This window comes from Myxocyprinus asiaticus, chromosome 50, assembly GCF_019703515.2.
Source record: "Myxocyprinus asiaticus isolate MX2 ecotype Aquarium Trade chromosome 50, UBuf_Myxa_2, whole genome shotgun sequence".
Lineage (NCBI taxonomy): Eukaryota > Metazoa > Chordata > Actinopteri > Cypriniformes > Catostomidae > Myxocyprinus > Myxocyprinus asiaticus.
In genome coordinates this window covers 13986634-14012129 of record NC_059393.1, presented here as the reverse complement: position 1 = coordinate 14012129, position 25496 = coordinate 13986634, and the positions used below count along the sequence as shown (strand labels likewise).

General features: G+C 37.4%; 1 protein-coding gene across 1 annotated transcript in view; it reads right to left on the bottom strand.

Moving 5' to 3' along the window:
• Window positions 1-25496, bottom strand: part of LOC127439287 (RNA polymerase II elongation factor ELL-like) — a 70624-nt gene that overhangs the window by 23056 nt on the left and 22072 nt on the right. Inside the window, exons 2-3 of the mRNA XM_051695524.1 lie at window positions 14567-14611; window positions 3671-3792 (exon numbers count right to left, since the gene is read on the bottom strand). Of these exons, the coding sequence (XP_051551484.1) occupies window positions 3671-3792; window positions 14567-14611 (167 nt within the window). The remainder of the gene's footprint in view (window positions 1-3670; window positions 3793-14566; window positions 14612-25496) is intronic.

Here is a 25496-nt window from a genome sequence, read left to right as displayed (position 1 = left end):
TCCAAATGTATTTCATGCGTGAGTAATTTTGCTCATATAACCGCAACAGGCGGGCGATCTGTAAGACGTCTCGGAGTGACGCATGACAAGAAATGCTGTTAGTCACAAAGACACGTGCTTGAAGAAACACAATTTATTATATTTTTAAGAACAGAAAAGAAAAGCCGTCAATGCTCATGTCTGCTTTGCTGTTTGTTCAGAGGCATTCAGCATTAGCCTGTCTTGTGGAACAGGCACATGTAAAGAGTTATCACCTCTTTTTTTTTTCTGTTTTATTTGATCATCTCAGGAGGCGCTGTGAGTTTAGTTCACTTAATGTCCACGGACCAGTTCACGGTTAACATGCATTGTGAATGCAACTCTGCAGGTTCAGTCATATGTAGGGCTGCAACTAACGATTATTTTGATAAATCGCTTAATCATTGCTTAAAAAAGAACATATCCTGTATTTTATTCAAATGTTATTTAAGAAACAAAAATGATTTAAGCCGTAAAGATTTGGTTTGGTTCGATATACTGAATGATTCTATACTAACAAAACTTTGAACAAAGCCTAAATCATGACTAGTTATGTTTGATTTTATTATTATTATTACTACTACTACTACTACTACTACTACTACTACTACTACATTCAGGAAATACGCAAAACAGTTCCTTTCCTTTACTGGTAAAACTTAAAAGGTACTGATTATTAAAGAGTAAAATGATTCATCAGGGATGGAGTGGAACAAACAAAATCAGCCCAGAAGAGGGCAATGGTAATACCAGAATATAAATATTAATAATTCTGCCCAGCTGAAAAATACATAATTATGTTAGATACACATGCTTTTACACTGTCACTGATTACATACATGTTAAGTATTTTAAATTAATACTGTAAGTTTTAAAACCATATTGTCACTGATTACATGTTTCTAAAGTATTCTTTTCAAAAATAGATTTTTAAGTGTAGTGCATGCATATCCAGTAAAATAATATTTGCTATAGAATACATTTACTGGTGAAATCAGTCATTACATTTGGCACTATCAGGACTATCAAATATTAGGACCCTTAGCATTAGCATAATAATACATTATATTCAGTATTATATACAGTTTAATATAGTACAATCATCTGTAAATACAGTGCAGATTCACTCGTGCTGAAAAGTCTCATCCCGGTGCTCAATGTATTACATGCGCTCATATGATGAGAAACGATCTAAAACACTTTAAACCGCACACTTTGACCTCAGAGACATCAGCGTGACATCCATGAAAGCTGCATGATTGATTACATTGAAACTGAAAGTTGCAGTATGATGTTGCACGAGTTTAATCAAAGTGACTGCACTCCCTTTCTTCATTGCGATCGATTTGATTGAAGCATATGCGTGTGCTTGTTTGCACAGTGAAGTTTAACGGACACTCACGTGGTAAAAACAAACAGTTTTGCAAAACACACGGTAATACTCGCCTGACTTTGAATTCATATGTATACATTATAAAACATAGAAAATAGCAGTAAAATGTAAGTTATGCGCTGGAGAGAAACAACTCTTAAGCGCATGAAACAGCACACGCAGTCACGCAGCACTCTTTCAATGCACCTAACGTATCAACCGCTCCACATTAAACTGTTCGCTTATTATGATCTTCTTTAAAGTGTTTATAAAGTGCTCTCCTGCGCTGGACAGCTTGGGTCATGTTTTTTCCACTTCAATTTGTCTCTGTCATTTTTCAAAGGAGTTTCATCATGCAACACATTTTCACTGGGCTATAAAGAGACGTCACTGACTAAGCTTCTCCATGCTTGCTGCATAAATCCAACTAATTGATAATGAAATTCGTTGTCGATGATTTTCATTGCCGATAATTATTATTTTCAATATCAATAATTTTATCGCTTTGTTGTTGCAGCCCTAGTCATATGTATCTTTGTATTAAAGAAACAAAGACGAAAGTGATAACATCATAAAAGTAATACAAGACACGTTTACCTTGAACCTAAAATTGAGTTCTATTTTCTTTTCTTTAGGCAGCATAAACTGTATTAACAAAATGCAATAAAAACACATTCGATAAGAACACACATTTGGCAGCATTATTTTGGGAACACAAGGGAATATTAGGCTTTATTATGATTATTATCTTTACATTTTTAATTGTCTTTAGTTCTTAATCTGTAGGCTATTAGTAATTTTCCACCTGTTGTCATTGACGGATGCTTGCGTGATTGCAAATGGGCCGTTGGAAACGGTAAATGTTTGCATTTGGGGAGGTGGTTAAATACGATTTTTTGATCACTTCGTTATTTTATTGCTTTTTTCGTTTAAGTGCGATTTGAATTTAGAAATTTCTTTTATGCTTTTCGTGTTACAATAAATGAATTTATATTTTAAAGCAAAATCAATGAAGGAAAAAATATTCACCGACCTTCGGCAGGGGGGTTGACGACACAATCGTATAGCGCAATATTTTTTAAGGCGATTATCGACTAAATATTTTTTACATATAGCCAGACCTATTGTACAAGTACAACAAACGATCACAATTGCAGCCTTGAGTAAGCACTTAACCTCAGGTGACTCCAGGGAGGGCTGTCCATATAATAATAAGTGCACTTTTGGATAAAAGTGCAAACTAAATGGCAAATTAGCTAATTACTTGGTGTAACTGACTCCAGCCAGGTCTCCTAAGCAACCAAATTGGCCCGGTTGCTAGGGAGGGTAGAGTCACACGGGGTAACCTCCTTGTGATTGCGTGATGAGTTGTGCGATGAGTTGTGCGTGGATGCCGCGGTGGATGGCGTGAAGCCTCTACACGCGCTATATCTCCGTGGTAACGTGCTCAACAAGCCACGTGATAAAATGCGCGGGTTGACCGTCTCAGACGTGGAGGCAGCTGGGATTCGTCCTCCGCCACCCGGATTGAGGCGAGTCACTATGCCATCACGAGGACTTAGAGCACATTAGGAATTGGGCATTCCAAATTGGGAGAAAAATAAATACATTTGGTGTAACTGACTGAAGATTGTCGGACTAATTATTTGAGAGAGCAGCTAACGAAATATTAACAATGATCTAAAATAAATGGCCAATTCAAAAGGAAAAAGCACAGCAACATTGTACAACATTCCACAGCTTAGACATTATACAAATTAAAAAATGTTAACAGGTTTCATCTCACTATGATGTCACAATGCTTTTCTAAAGAATTTGGCATGAGTTAAAATACCACAATACTTGTTTTGTGCTTCACTTTTGTAGAGAATTAGTGATTCAACTTTAACTGAACCCCCTGATAACAAACACTGGAGGACATTAACGTTTCAAGTATGCATTTGGATTCAGATGTTTCTTCCTCTTTTGATTGGACAATTGGCCAAATTGAATTTATTCTCTCTGTTCTGGTGTTCAGCCAGAGCCGAACAGTAGTGGGAACACAGAAAGGAACAGATGGCACTCATAATGATGCCATGGATGCAATCACAAAGAGATTTTAACATTAGACAAACTCAGATAACATCAAACAACCATGATTTCATAGCAACACTCTGTATTCAAAAGAAACATTTCCTCAAGAACACTTTTACACTTACATCTGAAATTATTAAGCTACCTTGAGAGTTCAGGAATCTGTCTATATGTTTGAATAAAGACAGGATTTGTTTTTCTGCTTACCTTGTAATGTACTGCTGAATGCAGTCGAAGCTGCCCTGGGGGTTGTCCTTCCCCACATTGGACAAGTAGAACGTAAACGTTCGCAGCTCATTTGGATTCTCTGACTGCGGTATTGAGATTTTCTGTTGACATAGATGAGAGAAGTAGCCAATATAAGCATGGATTCAAAGAAAAGGAGGATCGACCATTAAAAGCAGTAGGATTAGTTCAAACTGGATAATGCACAAATAACGTTTGTTAGCTATATTAAAAGGAACACAAAGTATTTTCTTCTTTTGTTTTATACCTAAAGAAATGAATAACTTAAGCTGAACACTTTAGAATAATCAGAGGCCTAGAAAAAGTAGTTTTATTTATTTATTTATTTTTAAAGACGACAAACAAGAGAGCGGGCAAACAAATTACTCGGCACCTTTAGCACACAAATAATTTAAAGGATCATCAAAACAGCAGTTAAATTCTGGGCTACTATGACGTTTTTTTTTTTTTTTAAACACAATAGGGCTGCATCTAACGATTATTAACGGGGGAGATCTTCGCCCCTGTATATAAATGTATTTTTTCACTTGTTCATACTTCTGCCAGTGCAGTAAAGACAAAACATACTTTAAAATATAGTCTTAATATCTTATATGATGCTTTTCACATAAATGTATCTTGTTATAAGGATTTTTATGTTTTAAAATATTAAAATATGTTAAATAATATATTCAACATTCTCCAATAACCATTTTTTCTTCCGCAGTATAGCTCCTAAAGTAAATGTACGTAAGGAGTTTTAGATATTTATATTGGAAAACAAACCAATATTGTACACTGTATAATGGGCTAAGACTACACTCTCTCACCTTTTTGTTAACTTCAATCCATCTTTAACTCACAAAAAACTCTTCTTAATAGATCTGTGTATCTCCAATTTTTTTACGATAAGATACACACTGTGACACATTTACTTTCGATTGAGTTTCAAATATGGTTGTATTTGAGGTACTGCACGAAGTTAGCCAACCAGAACAGTGGGCGTTTACACTGAAGTCTTAAAGGGCCAGATAGCTTTAAAATCGAGCTTTTCAGACAGAGAGCAAGAGACAGGGTGGAAAAAGATCTTATATCATTAAATTATGACTGTTTTGGTGCAAAAAAAAAAAAAAACTTTACTGACATTATAAGTGGACCTCAGGGAAGATAATAAAATGATTAAATTTTTTTTTAATAATAATAAAAAAAAAAGAAAAAAAGTCATGACCACTTTAAGCTGTTTTTGTCTGTGAAATATCTAGCCTATTTTTTTATTATTTACTGTATATCTACGAACGCCATCGCGTTGATATTATGAGCAGCTATGCGTAATGTTACCCACACACTGTTTTTGGCATTCTGTGTGTTATTATTTGTTCTATTGTTTTTACTTCGTTTATTTTGAAATGTATGAATTTTATTAATAAATGTAATCAAGACACAAACAACAAAAGGTATTGGCAAAACCTGCATTTAAGGGTGAAAACTAGGGATGTCCTGATACCGATACTGGTATCAGGTCCGATACCATGGTCATGTACTGGTGAAATGTCATTACATAAACATTCAGCCAACAAATGAAAATAACTATGTCCTATAGTGAGATTATTTAACTGTAATATCTTTAATGAGATAAATATATAGTTTGCATGTAATGCAAATGTGAGCACTTGTGAATGTGTGAAGACAGTGCTGTGTTGAGGCCGACTGCACATACCTGTTAAAGCTCTTTCTTGGCTCATACAGGGAAAACACTGTCATTAATATTACACTCACTGTTTGTAGCACATGACCATAAACAGAGTGCAAATTCACGTTGTAGCGCAAGGCACATACAGAGTACATACTAATTTAATTAAATAGCAGCCTTTTGTGGTTTAATAATCACTTTGAGTCACGTAGCCACTGACTTTTCCAGAGTGGAAATCTGCCGTCATAACGTCAGAGCTCCTTGGTCAAAACAACACAGAAACGTGTCAAAATAAAAGCTCCGTCAAAATAAAAGCTACATTTATAAGAAAAAAGTATGACAGAAATATCACTACAGTAAAGTTATGTAGTATTCACTGTACTACTACTACTACTACTAAATCAGTAGTAATTGTATAATACTTAAGCAGTATCTAACATCTGTGATGCTGTGTTATGCAGCACTTCATTAGACAAAATATAACTCCAATGTTGTATTTTGGATTTTACGGTGAGGTTCTGTATACAAGCACTTCATTTTACCCAGTGATGGGACAAATAAAGTATAATCAATCAATCATTTGATGAAAAAATACAATATTTAAATTAAATTAATTGTTATATTTTCGTTTGATTAAATTTTTTATTAACTTGTTTAACCATCATATTTTGATGATTAAATCGAAAAACTATTGATATTGAGTTCAGAAAAAAAAAAAAAAAAAAAAAGGGATCGGACTCGGTATCGGCGAGCACCAAAAATAAAGTATTGGTACTCGTACTCAAAAAAAAAAAAAAAAATGGTATCGGGGCATCCCTAGTGAAAACAGCTACAGCAAACAAAGTGCCACAACAATATTTAACATCAGACTTTTCGGCTCAGAGCAATGTTCCTGTTGTTTCATACATAATCCGTAAATCTCTGTTTTGATGCCTTTGACAGTTTTGTGCACACAAATGTTATAGTTATTAAGCTCATTTATTTTTTAATAGCCTATCTGTTATACTATTGAGGTGATGTGCTTAGCATCTATAGCCTATTATTAAGAAACGCATCTGATTGGTGTTGTGGAAATTACTCCAGCCTAATTACACAGGGCTTTATTGACCGACTAGTCGACTAACCATCGGCATAACCGATTTTGAAATTATGTCGTTTTGCACATTCCTACTCAATAGGTTTATATAATGAAAATCGCAGCCTTTGCTGGTTTGATAAGCACATTAAATCATACGGCAAACTGCTTAGCTGATAGAGGGAAGCTGTTGTAATAAAATAAAAACATACAAACTAAATGTCCTTACAGTTACAGTGGTTCCAGAAACTTGTTTTGTTTGAGTGGCAACTGTGCCTGCCTTGTTAAAATATTATTATTTTTTTTTTTTTAAATACACTTCCTCCCAAGCAGGAACAAGAGCGCTGGGACTTGGTATCCACACAACCGTGCAAGTTTGTAGACATAAAAAGCAGCATTATGTAAGTGGCAGGTAATCTCTTTCATGCAACCAAGTACTAAGCACTATAATGGTGGTCATGCTGCCAGAAATCGCTCCTCTCATTGAAGATGAATGAGATTATGTCTCTGTTGCTGCTCTGTGTAAATGGGGCTTAAAGTAAAGAGGTCAAAAACTTCCTATGAATTTTAACATAGTCCCATTATTAAGTGACCTAGTGTTAGAAGCGCCTAAAGCATGGAGAGAGGGGCATGATTTGTGCAAAATATTTCTGATGGGTGCAAGCTGACCACTGCTCTCACACATGCACACACAAACAACACTGACGTGCACTGAGCTATGGCTCTGTTTACCCAAGGTTCCTCACACATGTGTGGCCTGCAGGTGGCCGACTATAAATAACAGCCAGCGTCCAAACCTCGCTGCAAGCTTGAGGGCTCCCTCTGCTCAAAGCTTCTCTTCGCTGGCTCAGACACCACTTTTCACACTTCCACATGAGAGATTCAACAAGCAACGCCATGTAGAGTACGATCACGCATTGGTGCAGCGATAAAAGCTGTTGATTTATATTAGCACAGTCACAGCTTTTTATTTTCATGTTGAATTGTTTACCTAAAAAAAGGTTGTTGACCACAATTTTGCGGTTTCATTCATTTAACGGAATTCTGTCAGGCAGTGTGCAGGATTTTTCATCTTTTTTTCCCTATGCATTGTATTTTTTTGCAATTACAGGGTTCGCAGTATAGTATAGTAACTAGTATTTTAAACTATTCCACAGTAATATAACACAAAGCATAATGTTAAAAAGATTGCTAGATTTATGCTGCAAAATAAAGTGGAATCACTCAGTCTGTGAAAAAGGTCTAAACTTCTAACTTAGCGCATTATGAAAATATAAATTTTAAATTAACAACCGTGCCCAAATCATGCTGTGCAATTGCTATTTCTTGAACATTTACATAACACAACCAAAACTGAAGTAAAATTAAAGTAAACTTTAAAGTTAACTTTGAAGTAAAAACTGTTCTTGGGATTTTAAGAATGGACATTAAGATTGTTCAAATGCAGATTGCGATTCACTGGAAAATTTATATTTTTACCTAGCCAATATTTTTTGTATATGTATGCTGTCACTGACAGGAAAAAAAAAAAAAAAAATAAAAAAACCACAGGAGAGAGGAAATGCTCTTACAGGAAGAGCATGTTTCACAAGGCAAAAAAACATGACGCACTTCAAAGTATGACATCCAATATAATCAACAGTCTTTGCAAAAAAACTTCTGAAGGGAAGTGACAAAGGAGATGAATTACAGAAGCCAGATAGACTGGCCCTAGCAAAACTACAGCTTGAATTTGTTGTTTTACCAACATACTGAACAACCGGTCACACTAATAGTGATTTGAGGATGTTATTTTGTCAGTGTGAACACTCCTTAAAAAGTGTGTAATTTCTGCAGCACTAGCACCACCAAACGGAATTGCTAAATAATGATCGTAGAGGCAGTCAAGATGCATAGTTGGGATGTACCATGTAAAGTTCATGGAGGCACCTGTCCTTTGGACAAAGGTCAAATTCTGAAGCTGTGCAAATTTCAAACAGGCCAAGCAAATAGGCAGCCTTATCACACACATGATGCAGTGAACCGTGGGAGTGTGAACGTGCAGTTCCTGCACACAGCTGATGAGTCACAGTAAATACACTCTGATAGTGAATTCCTGATGATGAAACACTTCCAAAAATTATTGACAAAGACATTTTGGTTAAGACATTGCATGTTCCACCTTATAGCTGAAATACCAAGCATCCAGTGGCAATTTCTGTGAGGCGGCAAAGGAGGCTGTGCCTCCTCAAATTCAGGTGAGAAATAAAAACAGTTGTACATAAATATAAATGTAAAAAAACAAAAACAAAATGTAAGCTCAAATAATGTCTCTAGTAGTCATATTTCTGAAGTCACTCTGACAAAACAGCGACATTAACGGATAAAGTTTCAGAGAGAGGCAGCGTTTCTGAAGCCTCCCCCAACTCACTGCAATATCATTAAGCTCCTAAAGCGTGGCATAAGTATGAGGGAGGTAACCGCAGAATATACAGAATACAAAAAGTCATGTGAGGGGAGATATTGACTTCAATTAGCACTGATTCGCTCAATACACTGTAGTATAAACAATGCATTAATGCTGTCTCCCATGCCCTCGTCCTCGCAGCGGGTCTCCGCATATCGCTATGAATGGGACAAACTGATGTAATTGGAGAAACTGGCCTGTCTGCACAGCAAACAACTAACCGACATGGACAACAGCACTTTTGGTCACGACCAAATCCAAATGAACTTGAAATGACTTAAAACATGAAATGGTGTGCTAGTGAGTCGCTTGTGTGTGGCAGCTCGTGCCTTCATGAAACCTGCGGTGTTTACCAAGGAGATGACAAATTATACAAAAATAATTTGACTATAAAAATAAGGGGCAGTGGGTCTTGCTGATCAGAAGGTCAGGGGTTCAAGCCCCAGTACTGCCAAAATGCCACTGTTGGGCCTTTGAGCAAGGCCCTTGACCCTCTCTGCTCCAGGGGCGCCATATCATGGCTGACCCTGCACTCTGACCCCAGCTTAGCCCCCACATATCCCAATATGTGAAAAAAAAAAAAAAAAGAATTTCACTGTATATGTGCAAATGTGTGATAAATAATTACAATTTAATAATAAGACAAACATGAAATATGCTTGTTGCTGTATTCTTGTACAGCAATTGACTGGCCACCCCTCCAGGGTGTTTCCCTGCCTTCGGCCCAATACAACTGGGATAGGCTCCAGGATTCCCCGCGACCCTACATAGAACAAGCAGCAATAGAAAATGGATGGATGTATTCATGTAGATATTGTTTTTGATTGTGTTACTATGAACATATAAGTAAATTTAGGCTATGTTCAGACTGCCAATAAAAATCAGATTTTTTTGCATATCCAGATGAGTTTTGATAGTCTGGACAGCAAAAAACCAAATGAAATCAGATTTTTCTGAATCCGATTCAAACCACATCGGAAGGAGGTTTCAAATGCGATTGAAATCTGCTTTTTTCAGATGCATCTCAGTCCGGATGCTCTGGCTGCTCAAATTGGATTTCAAATGGTCTTTTGCGTCACTCTTAATGAGACACGATGATGTCAGAAATCAGTGACGGAAATGCCGGAAGTATTCATAAGCCGGCCGTGACTGCAGCACGGAACATCACAATATTTACCAGTCTCCTCCATTGCAGAGTTGTCCATTGCCATTTCACTGCTCAACGGACATGTCTGTAATTGGTTAGAATACTCAAGCGCTGCAAAAACACATTGTAAATAAAAACCATTGATGTAATAGGGACAGACTTAAATTGAATGCTGTAATCGTTAATTTTCACGATTACATGATTGTTGCAGCCAAAATCGCGATTCTTTTTTGGATCAATTATGCAGCCCTAGTGGACTTAAAAAAAAAAAGAAAAAAAAAGAAGAAAAAAAATGCTGAGATGTCACTCTGCCTCCTCATTTCAAAATTACACCACACGCCACAGAAAGCATCTTTAACATGTACTAACAAAAAAGTGACATGGTATTTCCATGGTTTTTGGACCTGGAACCATGATATTCTTAGAGTATCGTGTAAATACCATGATATACTTTCAATATGGTGGGCCAAGGCGTGTCGCACCATGTTTGGTATCAGTTATGTAAAACACCTTTGGCTTTTGCATGTCTCCAAATTGTTTGCATCATAGTAAGTTTGAATATGCAAAATTGTGAACAAGATTTGAAAGTAACAGGAGAGGATGATTTTCATTGAATAAAAGTGAATAAATCTGCTCCACACACAAAGCTTTTATATGGCATCAGATGACTTAAAATATACAGTACGAGTCATATGAACAGCTTTTATGGTGAATTGGTCCCATTTTTGGGGCTCCAAAGTCTGTCCCCAATCACTTTTATTAAAAAGAGAAGCATGATCATTCTACAAAATATCTATGGGTGGACTGACCCAAGGCTGAAGTGAAATTTCATTTCTGGGTGAGCAGTCCCTTTTAGTTTCGGAAATGCATGCCTTGAAGTCATCTCTTGTAATGACAAAACTGGTGGTATACTTTGAATACAATGTAAAAGTTGCATTCGTGTTTCTGCATGTATACAAAATACGAGTGTGCAACAGAAGATCGTTTAAAATCGGTGAGAAGCAGACAATTTAAATTCTTCAACACAGGATGTAGTTAACAGCAACATGAACATTTATGAGGTTGCTAGCTGTCAGGTCTGGGTTTGGAGAGAGAGTACACATGTACATAAAATAAACATCTGAAATAGGGATGTGCAAGACGAAATTTTCAAAAATCGACTAGTCAACTATTGTGGGTCTTAAAGGAATTTTACAGGTTCAAGTTCATCTCAGTTGACAGCATTTGTGGCCTAATGTTCATTACCAAAAAAAAAAAAAACAAACACATACATACAGTATATACATATACATATATATATATATATATATATATATATATATATAAATTGACTTGTTCCTCCTTTAAGAAAAAAAAAAAAAGAAAAATTAAGGTTACAGTGAGGCACTAACAATGGAAGTGAATGGTGCCAATTTTGAGGGTTTAAAATGGCAGAAATACTAAGCTTATAATTTTATGAAAGCACTTGCATTAATTTTCTGTTAAAACTTGTGTATATTAGCTGTAATTTATAAATTGTCGTTTTTAAAGTCATTTTAGGGTTTTAGAGTTTACGGCGTTACACCGTCATGGCAACAAATTTATAAATTTGGATATACTGTATCTTTACACAGAGAAGGCTAGTAAGTGATTTTCACACACTAAAATTATGTTAACACGCATATTGTGTATGTAATCTGGCTATGCTTTTGAAAGAGTGAGTATTTTAACGTTTACAGATTGGCCCCATTTACTTTCATTGTAAGTGTCTCATTGTAAGTGTCTCACTGTAACGCAGATTTTGGCTTGTTTTAAATACTAATTTAAAAAAATACAATATGTGGCGGAACACACCAAAAAAAAAAAAAAAAAAAAAAAAAAGCAAGGACGCAACACATTGTCCCAAGATGTCTATTTGCATGTGTAGGCTGTAGCAGTTTTGATTTAAAGGGGACATATGTACTTCTCTGAGAGGGATTTACCATGCAAATTAGGCAAAAAATAAAAAACCCTGAAAAGCATGTTAATTAAAACACTGGTGCTAAAACAAACTAAACAATAAAAAATAAAAATCTAGATAAACTAGACATTAAATTCACTTGCTGGGTGTTTGAAAACCATTGTGGCCTTTCTTTATCCGAAATGCAATTAGTGTTTTTCTTTTTTTTTAAATTAATTAATTTATTTTTACGATACAAGGTCACCTTGACGGAAATCCATTTTAACGTTGCTGCTAAATTTGGTGCCCAATGCCACCATGGAGTGTGTGATCTAGGGCTGGGTATTGCCAACCACCTCATGATACGATACGTTTCATGATACATATGCAGTGCTGAGTAGTAACAGATTACATGTAATCTGGATTATGTAATAAGATTACAAAAATCAAGTACCTGAATATGGATTACATTACACTTTAAAATACTTGTAATAGGACTACCATTAATTTTTATAGATTACATGATTTTATATTAACAAGGCAACAGCAGTAAATTGTAAATCATTTATTGATCATCCTAATCATTCTCTTTTTTCAATCTTTTAACTTTTTCCATTCTAAATCAACACACCGCTGATATAAATTCGGTAAGTCTTCAAGTGTTTTTCGTAAGAGGGGGAGGGTTGTGTGTATTGCACTCAGAACTGATACTTGCTACTAGCCAGCCAGGTGAAGATGGAGTGGTCTGCCTCAGCATTTAACCACTGAATCTATAATTTCATTTTTAAGAATGAAATTACACCAATGGTGTGCAGCTCACACATTGAACTTAATTGCTTTGGAGAATCTAGTAGTGTATACCATCTCTACGGGTCCTGCCCGCAGGGTACACAATAGTTCAACTGCAAAATGTGCAGCAATATGGAACAAAGCCCATCGCTCTACTGTTGCTACTGATGCGATGGAGTCTACTGCATGAAACTTCGCATAAAATTTGACACAAATGTTCTTTGTGTGACTCGGTGGAACTCTGCTGTTCTAAAATATTCTGCTCTTTTAGAATATTCTTGCAGTTCAAAAGATAATATCTTGCACCTCAGGTTTGGAAAGGTGCTGGACTATCAGTACGCAGTAAGGGTTAAAAGTGTTGCAGTGTTTTTAGATGAAAGCTTTGACCTAGCAATGTTGCTGGTGATTTTTTTATGGTTAATGTTGCTATGGTTAGATGCACTTAAAATGAACTTGATGTCTCAGTGTTTTGAATTATATACTTTGGCCATGCACTGTCATTGCTGTTAGATTGAATGTTAATTTCATTCATGTAATGTTTAATGCACTTTTTAAAAATGTCATAAGGAGCTCTTTTTGTGAGGCTCTTTTTGTTAGTAATAAAGAATGTAACACATTTTCTTCTTTGTACTTTAATGTTAAAATGATTATCCTACTCAAATGCATGTGACATAAAATAGAATTAGGTTGAAAGTAATCCATAAGTAATCAGATTAGATTACCCCCAAATGTAATCTACAAGATTACATTACTGATTGCATTTCTGGTCATGTAATTTGTAATCGCCCAGCACTGTACACGTCACGATACAATATACTGCTTTACATCGCAATATCATGGTTCAATTTCCTAATGTTACACATGCTCTCAATTTTATTCCAATAAATATTGGTATATTTCAGTTCCATTTGACCATTTTGCTTACAAATGAAAGAAATTCTCTCAGATAGTTGTTTATCAGTAGATTCATCATCACTTTGGTCACATTTTAGCTTTTAAAAATATAAACATTTAATTTATTCTTTCAATAAATATGATGTTAAAAAATTGCGTGTTTGTGTGCATTTACCAGCGTGTCCACAAGAGATGGAGTTTCTCTCGCGCCTCATAAAAGCGTCTCTGACTGCACTGAGAAACGCTGCTCTGAGTTTGCACTTATTTAGACGGCCTGCTTCATCTTTATTAACTGTTGGACATGATGTGAATGCACAAATAGTTGAATAAAAATATTGATATGGGGATCTAAAGTATTGATACAATATCATGAGGAAAAGTAATCGCAATATATCGACATTTGATAGTATTTGGCACAGCCCTAGTGTGATCAGAGCTGAATGAACGCACTGACTGTCGGCCACTTCCTGTCTTGCATGTAGTCGAGACAGACATGCAAGAAAAATGGCATTGACCACTTGTGTTTTAAAATGTTCTGAATCAGCACCTAAAGGTAGCTGCCTATGTAGGCAGTAGATGGCAAGTATGCTCACTAGGTTTTGGGCCCACACTGATAGCCGCCTGCTAATTTTGCAATAGAGGATGGAGGATATGGTGGTTGCTGTCAAGGGTGACTGTGCAGCAGGAAGTCATCACTAACTTACTGCCTTTCTATTACCTACACATATCCAGAATGACTCAGGGGAAGTTCCAGGTTCACAAAAGTTCTGTGGCTCCATGATGCAACCTGACAATCAGTGCTTCTAGTGGTTTAGGGGAACATTATGACCACAACACTACATAAACAGTCAAACAGACAGAGGCTACAACAGAAGCAGACCCCAACCAAAGGTAAAAATTTAAAAAATAATTCACTCACCCCTTGGTTTCCCGTGAATCTTATTAGTGGTTGAGCAGTCAGGCCCTGCAAAAGAAACAAGATACATTAATCATGTGACAAATTAACAGTGCAGTAAAAAAAAGAAAGTGTCCGAGCTCTTTTGAAACAGGAATGATCAAAATAAATTAAGTCTAGTGTGACCTCAGAAAAGGGAAATGAAAAAAGTGCAGCATGATCTGCACCCAAAAACAAGCAAGGGGAGATTTCATATACCAAATACAGGGTCTACAAGTGCAATAAGAGAGTACTTTAGGAGGTAATTCCTCCTAATGGCCTGTTTCCCAATACAAAGAGCTTCAACAGCAGCCCAACAGACCAGAGCTTGAGCCAAGAAAAAGGACGAAACAACGCAGCATGTCAACAAATCAGCCCCATGACGCTCCGTGTAAAGTCTACAACTAGTGTTTATAGTCTCTTATGACGTTTAAATAGACCATTTGAGTAATTTCTTACAGGAGCTTACTTCATACACTACTTACCCATGAGTTGTGCAGACTGAGCTTCGGCTAATCATGCCACCTACAACCCCCACTTCATACTAAATTAACAGTCTTTCATAGACAAACATTCATCGACATCAAAGTAATTTCAGATGCATCTGGGGCAGACTGATCAATGCCAGTGTGAGTAGAATATGACTGTAAATTTAGTATTAATTTGCTCCGTTCATCTTTTGCTCCAGCGTAATGATTTAGAGCTTGGTGCTTGAGACACTTTTACATTAATGTTAGGGTGGAAAGGCTGAAGAGTGCCAATTGTTCAGACCCATTCAATCAGCCAATCAAATGTCTGAATCTCAAACAAGGAGCTTTAGTGCTAATTAGTGAGACTGTCTGGCTGGATTTTCCAGAAGGATAATATCACAAAACACATTTTTTATTTATTTTTTTTACTATAAAATCTCCAATTGAAATGAATCCATATACAGTGCATTCATAAAGTATTCAGACCGCTTCATTTTTTTCACATTTTGTTATGTTGCAGCCTTATGCTAAAATGCTTTAAATTATTTTTTTCACATCAATCTACACTCCATACCCCATAATGACAAAGCAAAAAACAGATTTTCCATAACTTTGTAAATTTATTAAAAATAAAAAACTGAAATATCACATTGACATAAGTATTCAGACCATTAACTCAGCACTTGGTTGAAGCACCTTTGGCAGCGATTACAGCCTCAAGTATTTTTGGGTATGATGCGACAAGCTTTGCACACCTGGATTTGGGGATTTTTTGCCATTCTTCTCTGCGGATCCTCTCAAGCTCTGTCAGGTTGGATGAGGACCCTCGGTGGACAGCCATTTTCAGGTCTCTCCAGAGATGTTCAATTGGGTTCAAGTCCAGGCTCTGGCTGGGCCACTCAAGGACATTCACAGAGTTGTCCCTATGCCACTCTTGCATTGTCTTGGCTGTGTGCTTAGGATCACTGTCCTGTGGGAAGGTGAAGCTTTGGCCCAGTCTGAGGTCCCGAGCGCTCTGGACCAGGTTTTCATGAAGGATATCTCTGTATTTTGCTGCGTTCAGCTTTCCTTCAACCCTGACCAGTCCCCCAGTCCCTACTGCTGAAAAACACCCCCATAGCATGATGCTACCACCACAATACTTCATCGTTGGGATGGTGTTAAGCAGGTGCTGAGCGGTGCCTGGTTTCCTCCAGACATGACACTTGAAATTGAGGCCAAACAGTTCGATCTTCATTTCATCAGACCAGAGAATCTTGTTTCTCACAGTCTGAGAGTACTTTAGGTGCTTTTTTGCCAATTTCAAGCAGGCTTTCATTTGCCTTGCACTGAGGAGAGGCTTCCGTCTGGCCACTCTGCCATAAAGCCCAGATCGGTGGAGTGTTGCAGTGATGATTGTCCTTCTGGAGCTCAACCAGAGTGACCATTGGGTTCTTGGTCACCTCTCTTACCAATGCCCTTCTCCCCCGATTGCTCAGTTTGGCGGGGCGGCCATTTCTAGGAAGAGTCTTGGTTGTTCCAAACTTCTTTCATTTAAGAATTATGGAGGCCACTGTGCTCTTGGGAACCTACAATGCAATTGAATTTTTTTTTTGTAGCCTTCTCCAGATCTGCGCCTCGACACAATCCTGTCTCTGAGCTCTGCAGGCAGTTCCTTTGACCTCATGGCTTGGTTTTTGCTCTGATATGCATTTTCAGCTGTGAGACCTTATATAGACAGGTGTGTGCATTTCCAAATCATGTCCAATCAATTGAATTTGCCACAGGTGGACTACAATTAAAGTGTAGAAACATCTCAAAGATGATCCAGAGAAATGGGATGCACCTGAGCTAAATTTCAAGTGTCATAACAAAGGGTCTGAATACTTGTCAATGTGATATTTCACACCACGGGGGAGTGGTGGCTCAGCGGTTAAGGCTCTGGGTTACTGATCAGAAGGTCAGGGGTTCAAGCCCCAGCACCGCCAAGATGCCACTGTTGGGCCCTTGAGCAAGGCCCTTGACCCTATCTGCTCCAGGGGCACTGTATCATGGCTGACCCTGCACTCTGACCCCAGCTTAGCTGGGATATGTGAAAAAAAAGAATTTCACTGTATATGTGCAAATGTATATGTGTGATAAATAAATATAATTATTATAATTATTAATTATAAATTATTATTATTTTCTTTTTTTTCTTTTTAATACATTTGCAAAGACATCAAAAATCATTTTTTTACTTTTTCATTATGGGGTATGGAGTGTAGATTGATGTTTTTTTTTTAAGCATTTAGCATAAGGCTGCAACATAACAAAATGTGAAAAAAATGAAGGGGTCTGAATACTTTATGAATGCACTGTATATTTAACAAATGTGTGTATCTATCTATCTGCCTACCTACCCACACACACACACATTTGTTCGTTAGTGAAACGGACTACACAGGTCCCACTTTGTTTATTTTTGTGTGCAACCAGTGAAGACAATGCAACTGAAAGATGTGCTGTCTCTCATAGTTTTTCTTTTCACCCCATAGAGAGCTTAACAACAATCTCATCTTCATAACAGTCTGGTTAGCCAGACCAGTCACTGAGGACAAATTTTTTGTAAAGACACCTTTCTTAAACCACTAAATGTAAACACAATGTGTTGGATTTCCTTCCTCATAATGGCATTGAGGAAAAAAGGGAAACAGTAAGAAAAAGAGGAAGATCACACCAGCAAAGAGGTCTTTGCAATATATAGACCTATTTAGTTTTTCCAAAATCCTTATATTAACTGGTATATTTTAATCCTAACGCCTTACAAAATTTTGTCTGACAGGTTGGGTTAAGGGTTAGGCGCAGGAAGTAGTGGTTAATAAAATATGTATTCCTGTTGACTGCTTTACATCAATAGCCGCATGTCCACTGTCAGGCCAAATGAGGGCGTGCTATTGCGTGCCAGGGCCAGTTGTGTTCCCACTGTCACTTCTGGGGCTTGATCGTGCATCCTCTGGGCTTCCTCAGGAACTTCCTGCCAATTACTCTAGGGCCACAGAAGGCCAACTTGAGGCGGGGTCAATGTCAGAGGCAGAGTTCTGATACTCATGCGTTCCATTCAATTTAGATATGGGATATTGATGTGAGAAATTTAATTCTCTGATCTTGGACCATAAAGGAATTCCACTGCCAGATGCTCGGAAAATGACGTTATACAAACAAAACACCAAAGCTCCCGTTAGCTTAACAGGGGTTTGACTGTCACCAGAGACGTCTCCTAGCAACCCAACTGATAAACAATGCTGCTATGCTAGAATTTGTGCTACAGGTGTACGATCATCAAAAGAGTTTAATTTACTGTGTTTTGCCTCTCAAAGATTTTAAAGAGTTAAACTCAATATAATTTAATAAAAGTGACTGTTTATCACTAACTTTGTACATCTCTCTGGGTGCCGACATGTTTGTGTGACATCACACACCTGCATCTCGGTGATAAAAAAAATTGCGGACATAGTACATAAGATGCACAATGGACAAAGCGGTGCCCAAAGGAAGAACTTTCCAAGGTTCAAGATCATGGACGGTGTTCTGGGATATCGTCCCGCTGTTAGTGGGGAGACCACTCTGGACACCATGGCAGTTAAAGTCAGTGAGTTGTCAATGGTAACTTATCTTGCTAGCTAGCCAACATTTACATACTATATAAACTTGATATTCTAGATAAATAGATAACATGCATATTTGGTTAGGCTTGCGAAATGGGCAGCGTATTAAGAGTGGGTTTTAGGGAAATGCTGCAGGGCTTTTGGCCCGATGGTGGGAATGCAGATCGATTTTGGTCTCAAGGCCACTGGACCCGGCTGACCAGTTTATGGCCCTGGCTCGCAGTGGCCTGATAGTGGAAAAGTGGCTAGTTACAACTAAAAATACAACTCACTTTTGATGCCACACTGTGAACATTTCACCTCCACTAGACTTTCGGCTTCAGCCACTGGGGGAGTGGTTGGAATTTCAGTAAGCACAGACTTCCAGAACTTTCGACCTCCTGTTGTCAAATTCACAGTGTAATCAGTATGGTTTTCCACTGGCATGTGGCACTCACATTTTCTTAAGGTAAATATCTAGTTTTAACTACACTTAATCATATCCGCTAAAAAGGTCAAGTTAAATCAGATGTTTAAATTAAATATATATTCACAGTATCCATACAAATTAAGCTTTTCCCATTTATTTATTTTTTTCAGTCAGAATGTCAGTGTCAACGTCACGACTTAAGTAACAGGAACCGTTAAGTCACAATGCAGATAATACAAACTCGTACATTTCTAGCTTTCTATATAATATCAAAGAAAAAACACAAAATATCCAAAAATGTTCACAATCTCAACCTATTGTGAGCCTCCAGTAGCATGTTATCATGGATCATTTCATCTAGCTAGGCAAATTGTGTAAATGCAATGAAGCGTTGTGCTCACATCAGGAAATGAATAAATCATCCTTCTGATTCCATCTGCGACTAAGATAGGCGTACATAATGGAGACAGTATACTACGGGCCCAGGCTGTGTACGTCAAATCCAATGCACTTGTAATTACTGGCATCTTTACATTCAAAGAAGCCAGAAATGTTACTTAATGTTCATGCTATAGAGCAATGGGTTGTGACCCAAAAACAAGTGCATTTAAACAAATTAAAAAGGCTTATCTGCTTTTATAAGGGAGGACAGAATGATTTCCAGTTCAGAATAAAATGTACTTAAATAGGATCATTATTAATTGCGTTACTGTTCAATGTAAAATAAATGTAAAAAATTAACATGATGATCTAAATCAGATCTCATTAAAAGTGTTATAAATAAAAGGCATCAAAAGACTAAAAAAAGCACTAAAAAGAGTGCAACCCTCAGCCTGTTCATTTGAATGGGCTGCTGACATGTCACTATTCACTGGGACAAGAGCCCAGAACGTTCCACAGAGCTAACCTTGGGACAGAGGGTGGCTCCTGACCAACGCTCACTGCTGGAACCCCAGTAGCTCACACGACAGAAGAGATCTAGACAGAGTGCCACAACTAGTGATGTTAAAAGTACCGGTATTTCCATGGCTACTTTTGTACTAAGTCAATACTAATATATGTAACAATACCAGTAATACAGAGCACCAACTCGATTCGGTCTGACACACGGCTGCTTTCAAACACTCACACACTCATTTGAGCACGTGTTCTTATACTTCTGTTTCACATAAAAGGAAAATTAATCAAATGAAAATTGTGATGTTCTAGTGTGATTATTAAACTGCAAAATTATGTGATTTTAATAAATACACATTCTGCATGTGCTGCACAGTGCAAAGTGAATGTGTGTAGACACACATATGCTGAAGACACCACATTTTATGGGCACTGCGCGCTGTTTATGGCTGTCACTATCGATTAATCTAACAATTTTTATAACGATTAATCATGTAATTGGAAGAATGATTTAATGACTCAGATGGTGGTCACGTTTGGCTAAAATGCATAAATGTTTGCATTAAATTAACGCATTAAAGTTTTGATGTATTTCACGATTGAATAACAACAACAAAACAATTGTGCAAACAATATCTATAGCCAACAGACACCCAAAGCAGATCTATAATATAAAAAGATGTATATTCAAGCTGACAGAGATGGGCTTCTTCAGGTGTGCCTAACTTTTTAAATGCAAGATCTACTTTTTTCTTTAACTAGTTCAACATGATCTACCCATTTCAATTTAGAACTCAAGTATGGGAAAACAGGCCATGGAAATAAAATATTTTATCTTTTCAGAAACAATGTCTGCCCACCAATCTTGTTTATTGAGGATAAGTTATATGGTTAAACTATTTTATAGCGACATAAAAGCCATTTTATTTGTTTGTTGTAGCTATCACTTGCATGTAAAACGGAATGCAAGATTCACAGTATTTACGAGATACATTTTATCACTCTCACATTGAGATGCAGCAGTTGCGGGCATTGTTGCACGTGTGCTACATGCAGATCGCAAAAGCTTGTCACTTGCCACGTATCGTGTAAAATGCCCTTAAGCATCTGGAAATTCAGTTCCTTACTGAATAAAAACTTAATTTCACATGCGGAGATAGCCATTTCTCCCTCAGGTAAGCCAAAGATTTATATTGCATCTGTGGGGCACGAGAAGCACAGCTGTGGCTTTAACAGCAGACTCACATTGAGGTTTGACTGACAGCATACAGACACACCTGTGTTTTTATTCAGTAAATAAAGTTCTCTGGATTCCCATCTTGAGTTTTACCTGTAATAATGGCCATAAACTATAAAATATTTATCAGAAGTGGGGCATTGCGATCTATTTTTTAAACAATCATCACAAAATCTAATTTATATGAGAAAGATTGCATTACATTCAAATGGCAATTAATTCACACAGAACAGAACTCAAACGATAACTGGCTGAAAATAACCTTCTTAGATTGTCTGGATTCAGTCAGATTTATTGAACAATGTGTTTGTGCATCCGTAACTGTGTGTGTAATTTTAATCAAGTCGTATGCAGACGAGCTTACCACGTGTGTGTGTCCGGCGGGTTTGTGAAAACTTGATGTCATCTTTTCAAGTGCTGCTGCATTGCTGAAGTGATGTTTTTTAGGTCCTACATTGTTTTACAAATCTAAAGTGAAGCGCTGTCACACAGCTGACACCTCTTGTCATTATGTGTTCGCACCCTCGTCCATGGACTGCATCACTTCTGTAATCGAATTAAATCGAGTAATCGTGACAGCTCTACTGTGCTTATAGTAGATGCGAGGCAAAGCATTTATTCACTGTGACACACGCAGCTCCTGCAGACTATATACTATATTTATATAAATTGCAGCATTTTGCACTTCATTACTCACACTGGGTTATATAACCAGCGTCTTGCCCAGAAGTTTGAAACTACAGCCAAAAACACAGAACCAGAAACTCTTTCATGGCAAAATAGAAGTTCAAATTCAAAATAAAAGCTTGGCATGTCAAATTTAAGAAATTGCGACAAATATTACACTAGTATTTAGTAAAATGCATTTTATTGTTGTTTTGTTGAACCTGTATCTTACAAGCAAGAGTGCTGTTATACTGAATAGAAGTTTATCAATGTTTACATTTATGTGATGCTCTGTTGCGCAGCTCTTTATTTGATAAGACCAATGTTGCGTTTTAGATTAGATACAATTTTGATCATGAAACTGAATTAAACTTTAATACATGAAATGGAAAACGTGGAATTTGGGAATAAATTAGATAGAATTTAGAGAAAAAAAACCCAGATTTCATAGGGTACGACTTAATCTTTAAGCAATGTTTATTTAATTGAGAAACACTCAAAGAAATCATGCCGTTACAATTTACTAGGTGCCAAGCACTAAAAGTGTATAGGCACCTATTGTAATCGTTAGTGTTCTTTTTATTATTATTCTTCCGCCATTGAGTCTATGGCAGCCCATAGAACTGTATGCTGGAAAGTTGTGAACATTAACTGGAGCAAATTTGGAGTCTCTAACTCAAACCCTCTAGTGCCACCAACTGCCCAAAATGTCATACATGTTTATGGTAATAACATTTGAACCGTAAGAATCATCAACATTTTTTTCTCTGATCCCTTAGCTCGAGACGAATCGATTGAACCCTATGTCATCATTTTCCATCTTGAAAATGTTTCCGCCATTTTGAAAAACCTACTTTTTCTAACTCCTCCTAGATCGTTTGTCCAATTTGCATGAATTTAAATCAGATCATCTTCAGACCAGGCTGACAAAAAGTTATGGAATTCAAGTTGATTAGTCTAACGGTTCTCGAATACTGTGCAGATTCGACGTAGAGCACGCCAAATTGGACATGAGGCTATATCTCCACAATGCTTTAGCGTATTCACACCAAACTTGGTGTGTTATGACACCCATGACCTGAGGGAACCAGTTTCGGCACAGCGCCACCTAGTGGTCACAAGATATAAAAAATGCATATTTTTGCTTATAACTTCTGAACATTTTCACCTAAAATCACAAATCTGGTCTTGTTAGATTCTGTGCGGGATGCCGAGTCGGAAGATACCAAATTTTCCTATGTCGGACATTTTGGGTGTCGCCCATTTTGAATTTTGTTGTAAAATGCTTTCAAACGCATTGACATATCGTTAGGAAACTCGTGTGTCATTGGCACAATGCCCTAAAGGTACTCAAAGTTTTGGGACAGCGCCACCTTCTGGTCAAAAGTTATACCAAATTTTCATAAAATGCTAATAACTTTTGATTACTTTGTGCTATTTTCATGAGACCAGTCTTGGTAGATTTCGTGGGTCATGCCGAGAACGTGAATACCAATTATGCCATGATCGATCGAACTTCCTGTCCACCATTTTGAAATCCTTTAAAAACCTACTTTTTCGAACTCCTCCAAGAGCGTTTGTCAGATTTCAACCAAAATTGAATCAGACCACCTTCAGTCCATAGCAACAAAAAGTTATGGATTTCGTGTTGACAGACCAAACTGTTTTCGTTTAACACAACAATGAATTTGATGGCACAGAGCCTGAAAACCATTCTGGCACCATCTCGGCAACGCATTGGCGTATTGACATGAAACTTTGTGTCATCATGACCGCACCTTGACCACACCAAATCAATTTGGTGATGGCGCCACCTGATGGTCAAAAGTAATAAGCTTTTATGTCCCAATACAATTGATAGTATTCATGGATTTTCAACCATCTGGCCTAAAATCATGACCAGATTGCTTTACTTATTTTTTGCCATTGTCATGCCTAATAATGGTTGATGTGCTTGGCCCCTTAATTGCTGCTTGCAGCTATATTTAATTACATTGAAAGTTAACATTTTAAAAGGTGAGTTCAATAGCATATGATCTATGTTTTCTGTAGTATCAAATTTTGAAATTTTATTGGTATCGGTACACACTAATATTTTGGTATCGTGACAACACTAGCCACGAGTATGGCCACTATATACAGTATTCGCATGTATATTACATAGGGGTGGGCAATATACCAGTAGAGATGATAATCTGATAGAAATTTGGCAATCGGTATACATTATCATCCATATCGCAGTTACGCAAAACCGCCACCGCGTCCAAGAAATGTGCACTTCATTCCACTCACATAACACATGCAGTACACAAGCAAAATTTCGGGCTGCTGAAGCAAATTCAATTACATTAATCTTGCGTTCTGAATATGCTTCTGAACATGCTTCTCATCAGACACACGCAGCTGTGTTTCACGTGATTTTCGCAAGCGCTGTCTCTGAAGCATGAAAGTGCGTGCAAGTCCAGCAGGCTTCCAGATTGGGCTCCACAGAGACTTGCACAACTCAACCCGGTTTCTATTGTGGCACAAATTTCAAAATTTGCATGACCCATTTTAATTCTACTGAGTTTTTTACCTTAAAGCGCTATGGAGGAAGATAAACATCTCAAACGGCGAAGGAGCCTGACATTCTAACCAACACGGAGGAGGAAAACGACTAAAATATGCGCCAACAACTGTGTCATCTGTCATGCATATTTTTTTTAATTACACATCACAACATACACGTTACAACGTCCATTCATAAGACAAACAAACAACATAAAATACAGAATCAATTATATACATTAACCCCCCACCCCAAACAAACACACACTACAGTGGTCACCATCAATTACAACAAAAATAAAAAAAACAAACATTTAAAAGTATACTTTCAAAAAACAACAAGAATGCACATACACATCTAAACTAGAAATCCCTCTCAACTGCCTCTCCCTGAGAACCCTCCAAAAAAGCCAAATATCCACCCCACTTCCTATCAAACAAATCTCATTTTCCCAGCCTTCTAAAAATCACCTCCTCGAATGCTACCACCCTGCCCATCTCCACGCACCACTCCCGAAATGAGGTTGCCCCAGCCGACTTCCATCACCTGAAGATAATTCGTCTGCTGATCATAACTCCAGCTAGGACCCAACTTTTTAAATGACTATCCCCAATATTAATGGCCACCCCATCACCTAAGATACAGAGTCTGGGGCAAAATGAAAATTAAGTGTCCAATACATCACATAAAGCTCTGAACCCTCAACCAAAATTCTTGGATCTTAACACATCCCCAAAAAACACGGGTTGTGTCCCATGTGGGTGTGTCTTTAAGATCAAGCCTATACAGTCTAGAGGGTGTCCAATAGACTTGATGTAAAATCTTAAATTGCATCAGACGTACCATTGCATCTCTAGATGTAGACTTGATATTTTTTAGAATCCTAGCCCACACTCCCTCCTCCAATACCAAGTTTAAATCTTTCTCCCATAATCTCGAGAGAAGTTGAAGCTCCGTCCCCCAGACTCTGAATTAACGGAGTAATACACTGATGCCTCATAACCTTTTCCAAAAGCAGTAATTACCACTTCCAGAGTATGCTACTCCCAAAAATAGTAGAAA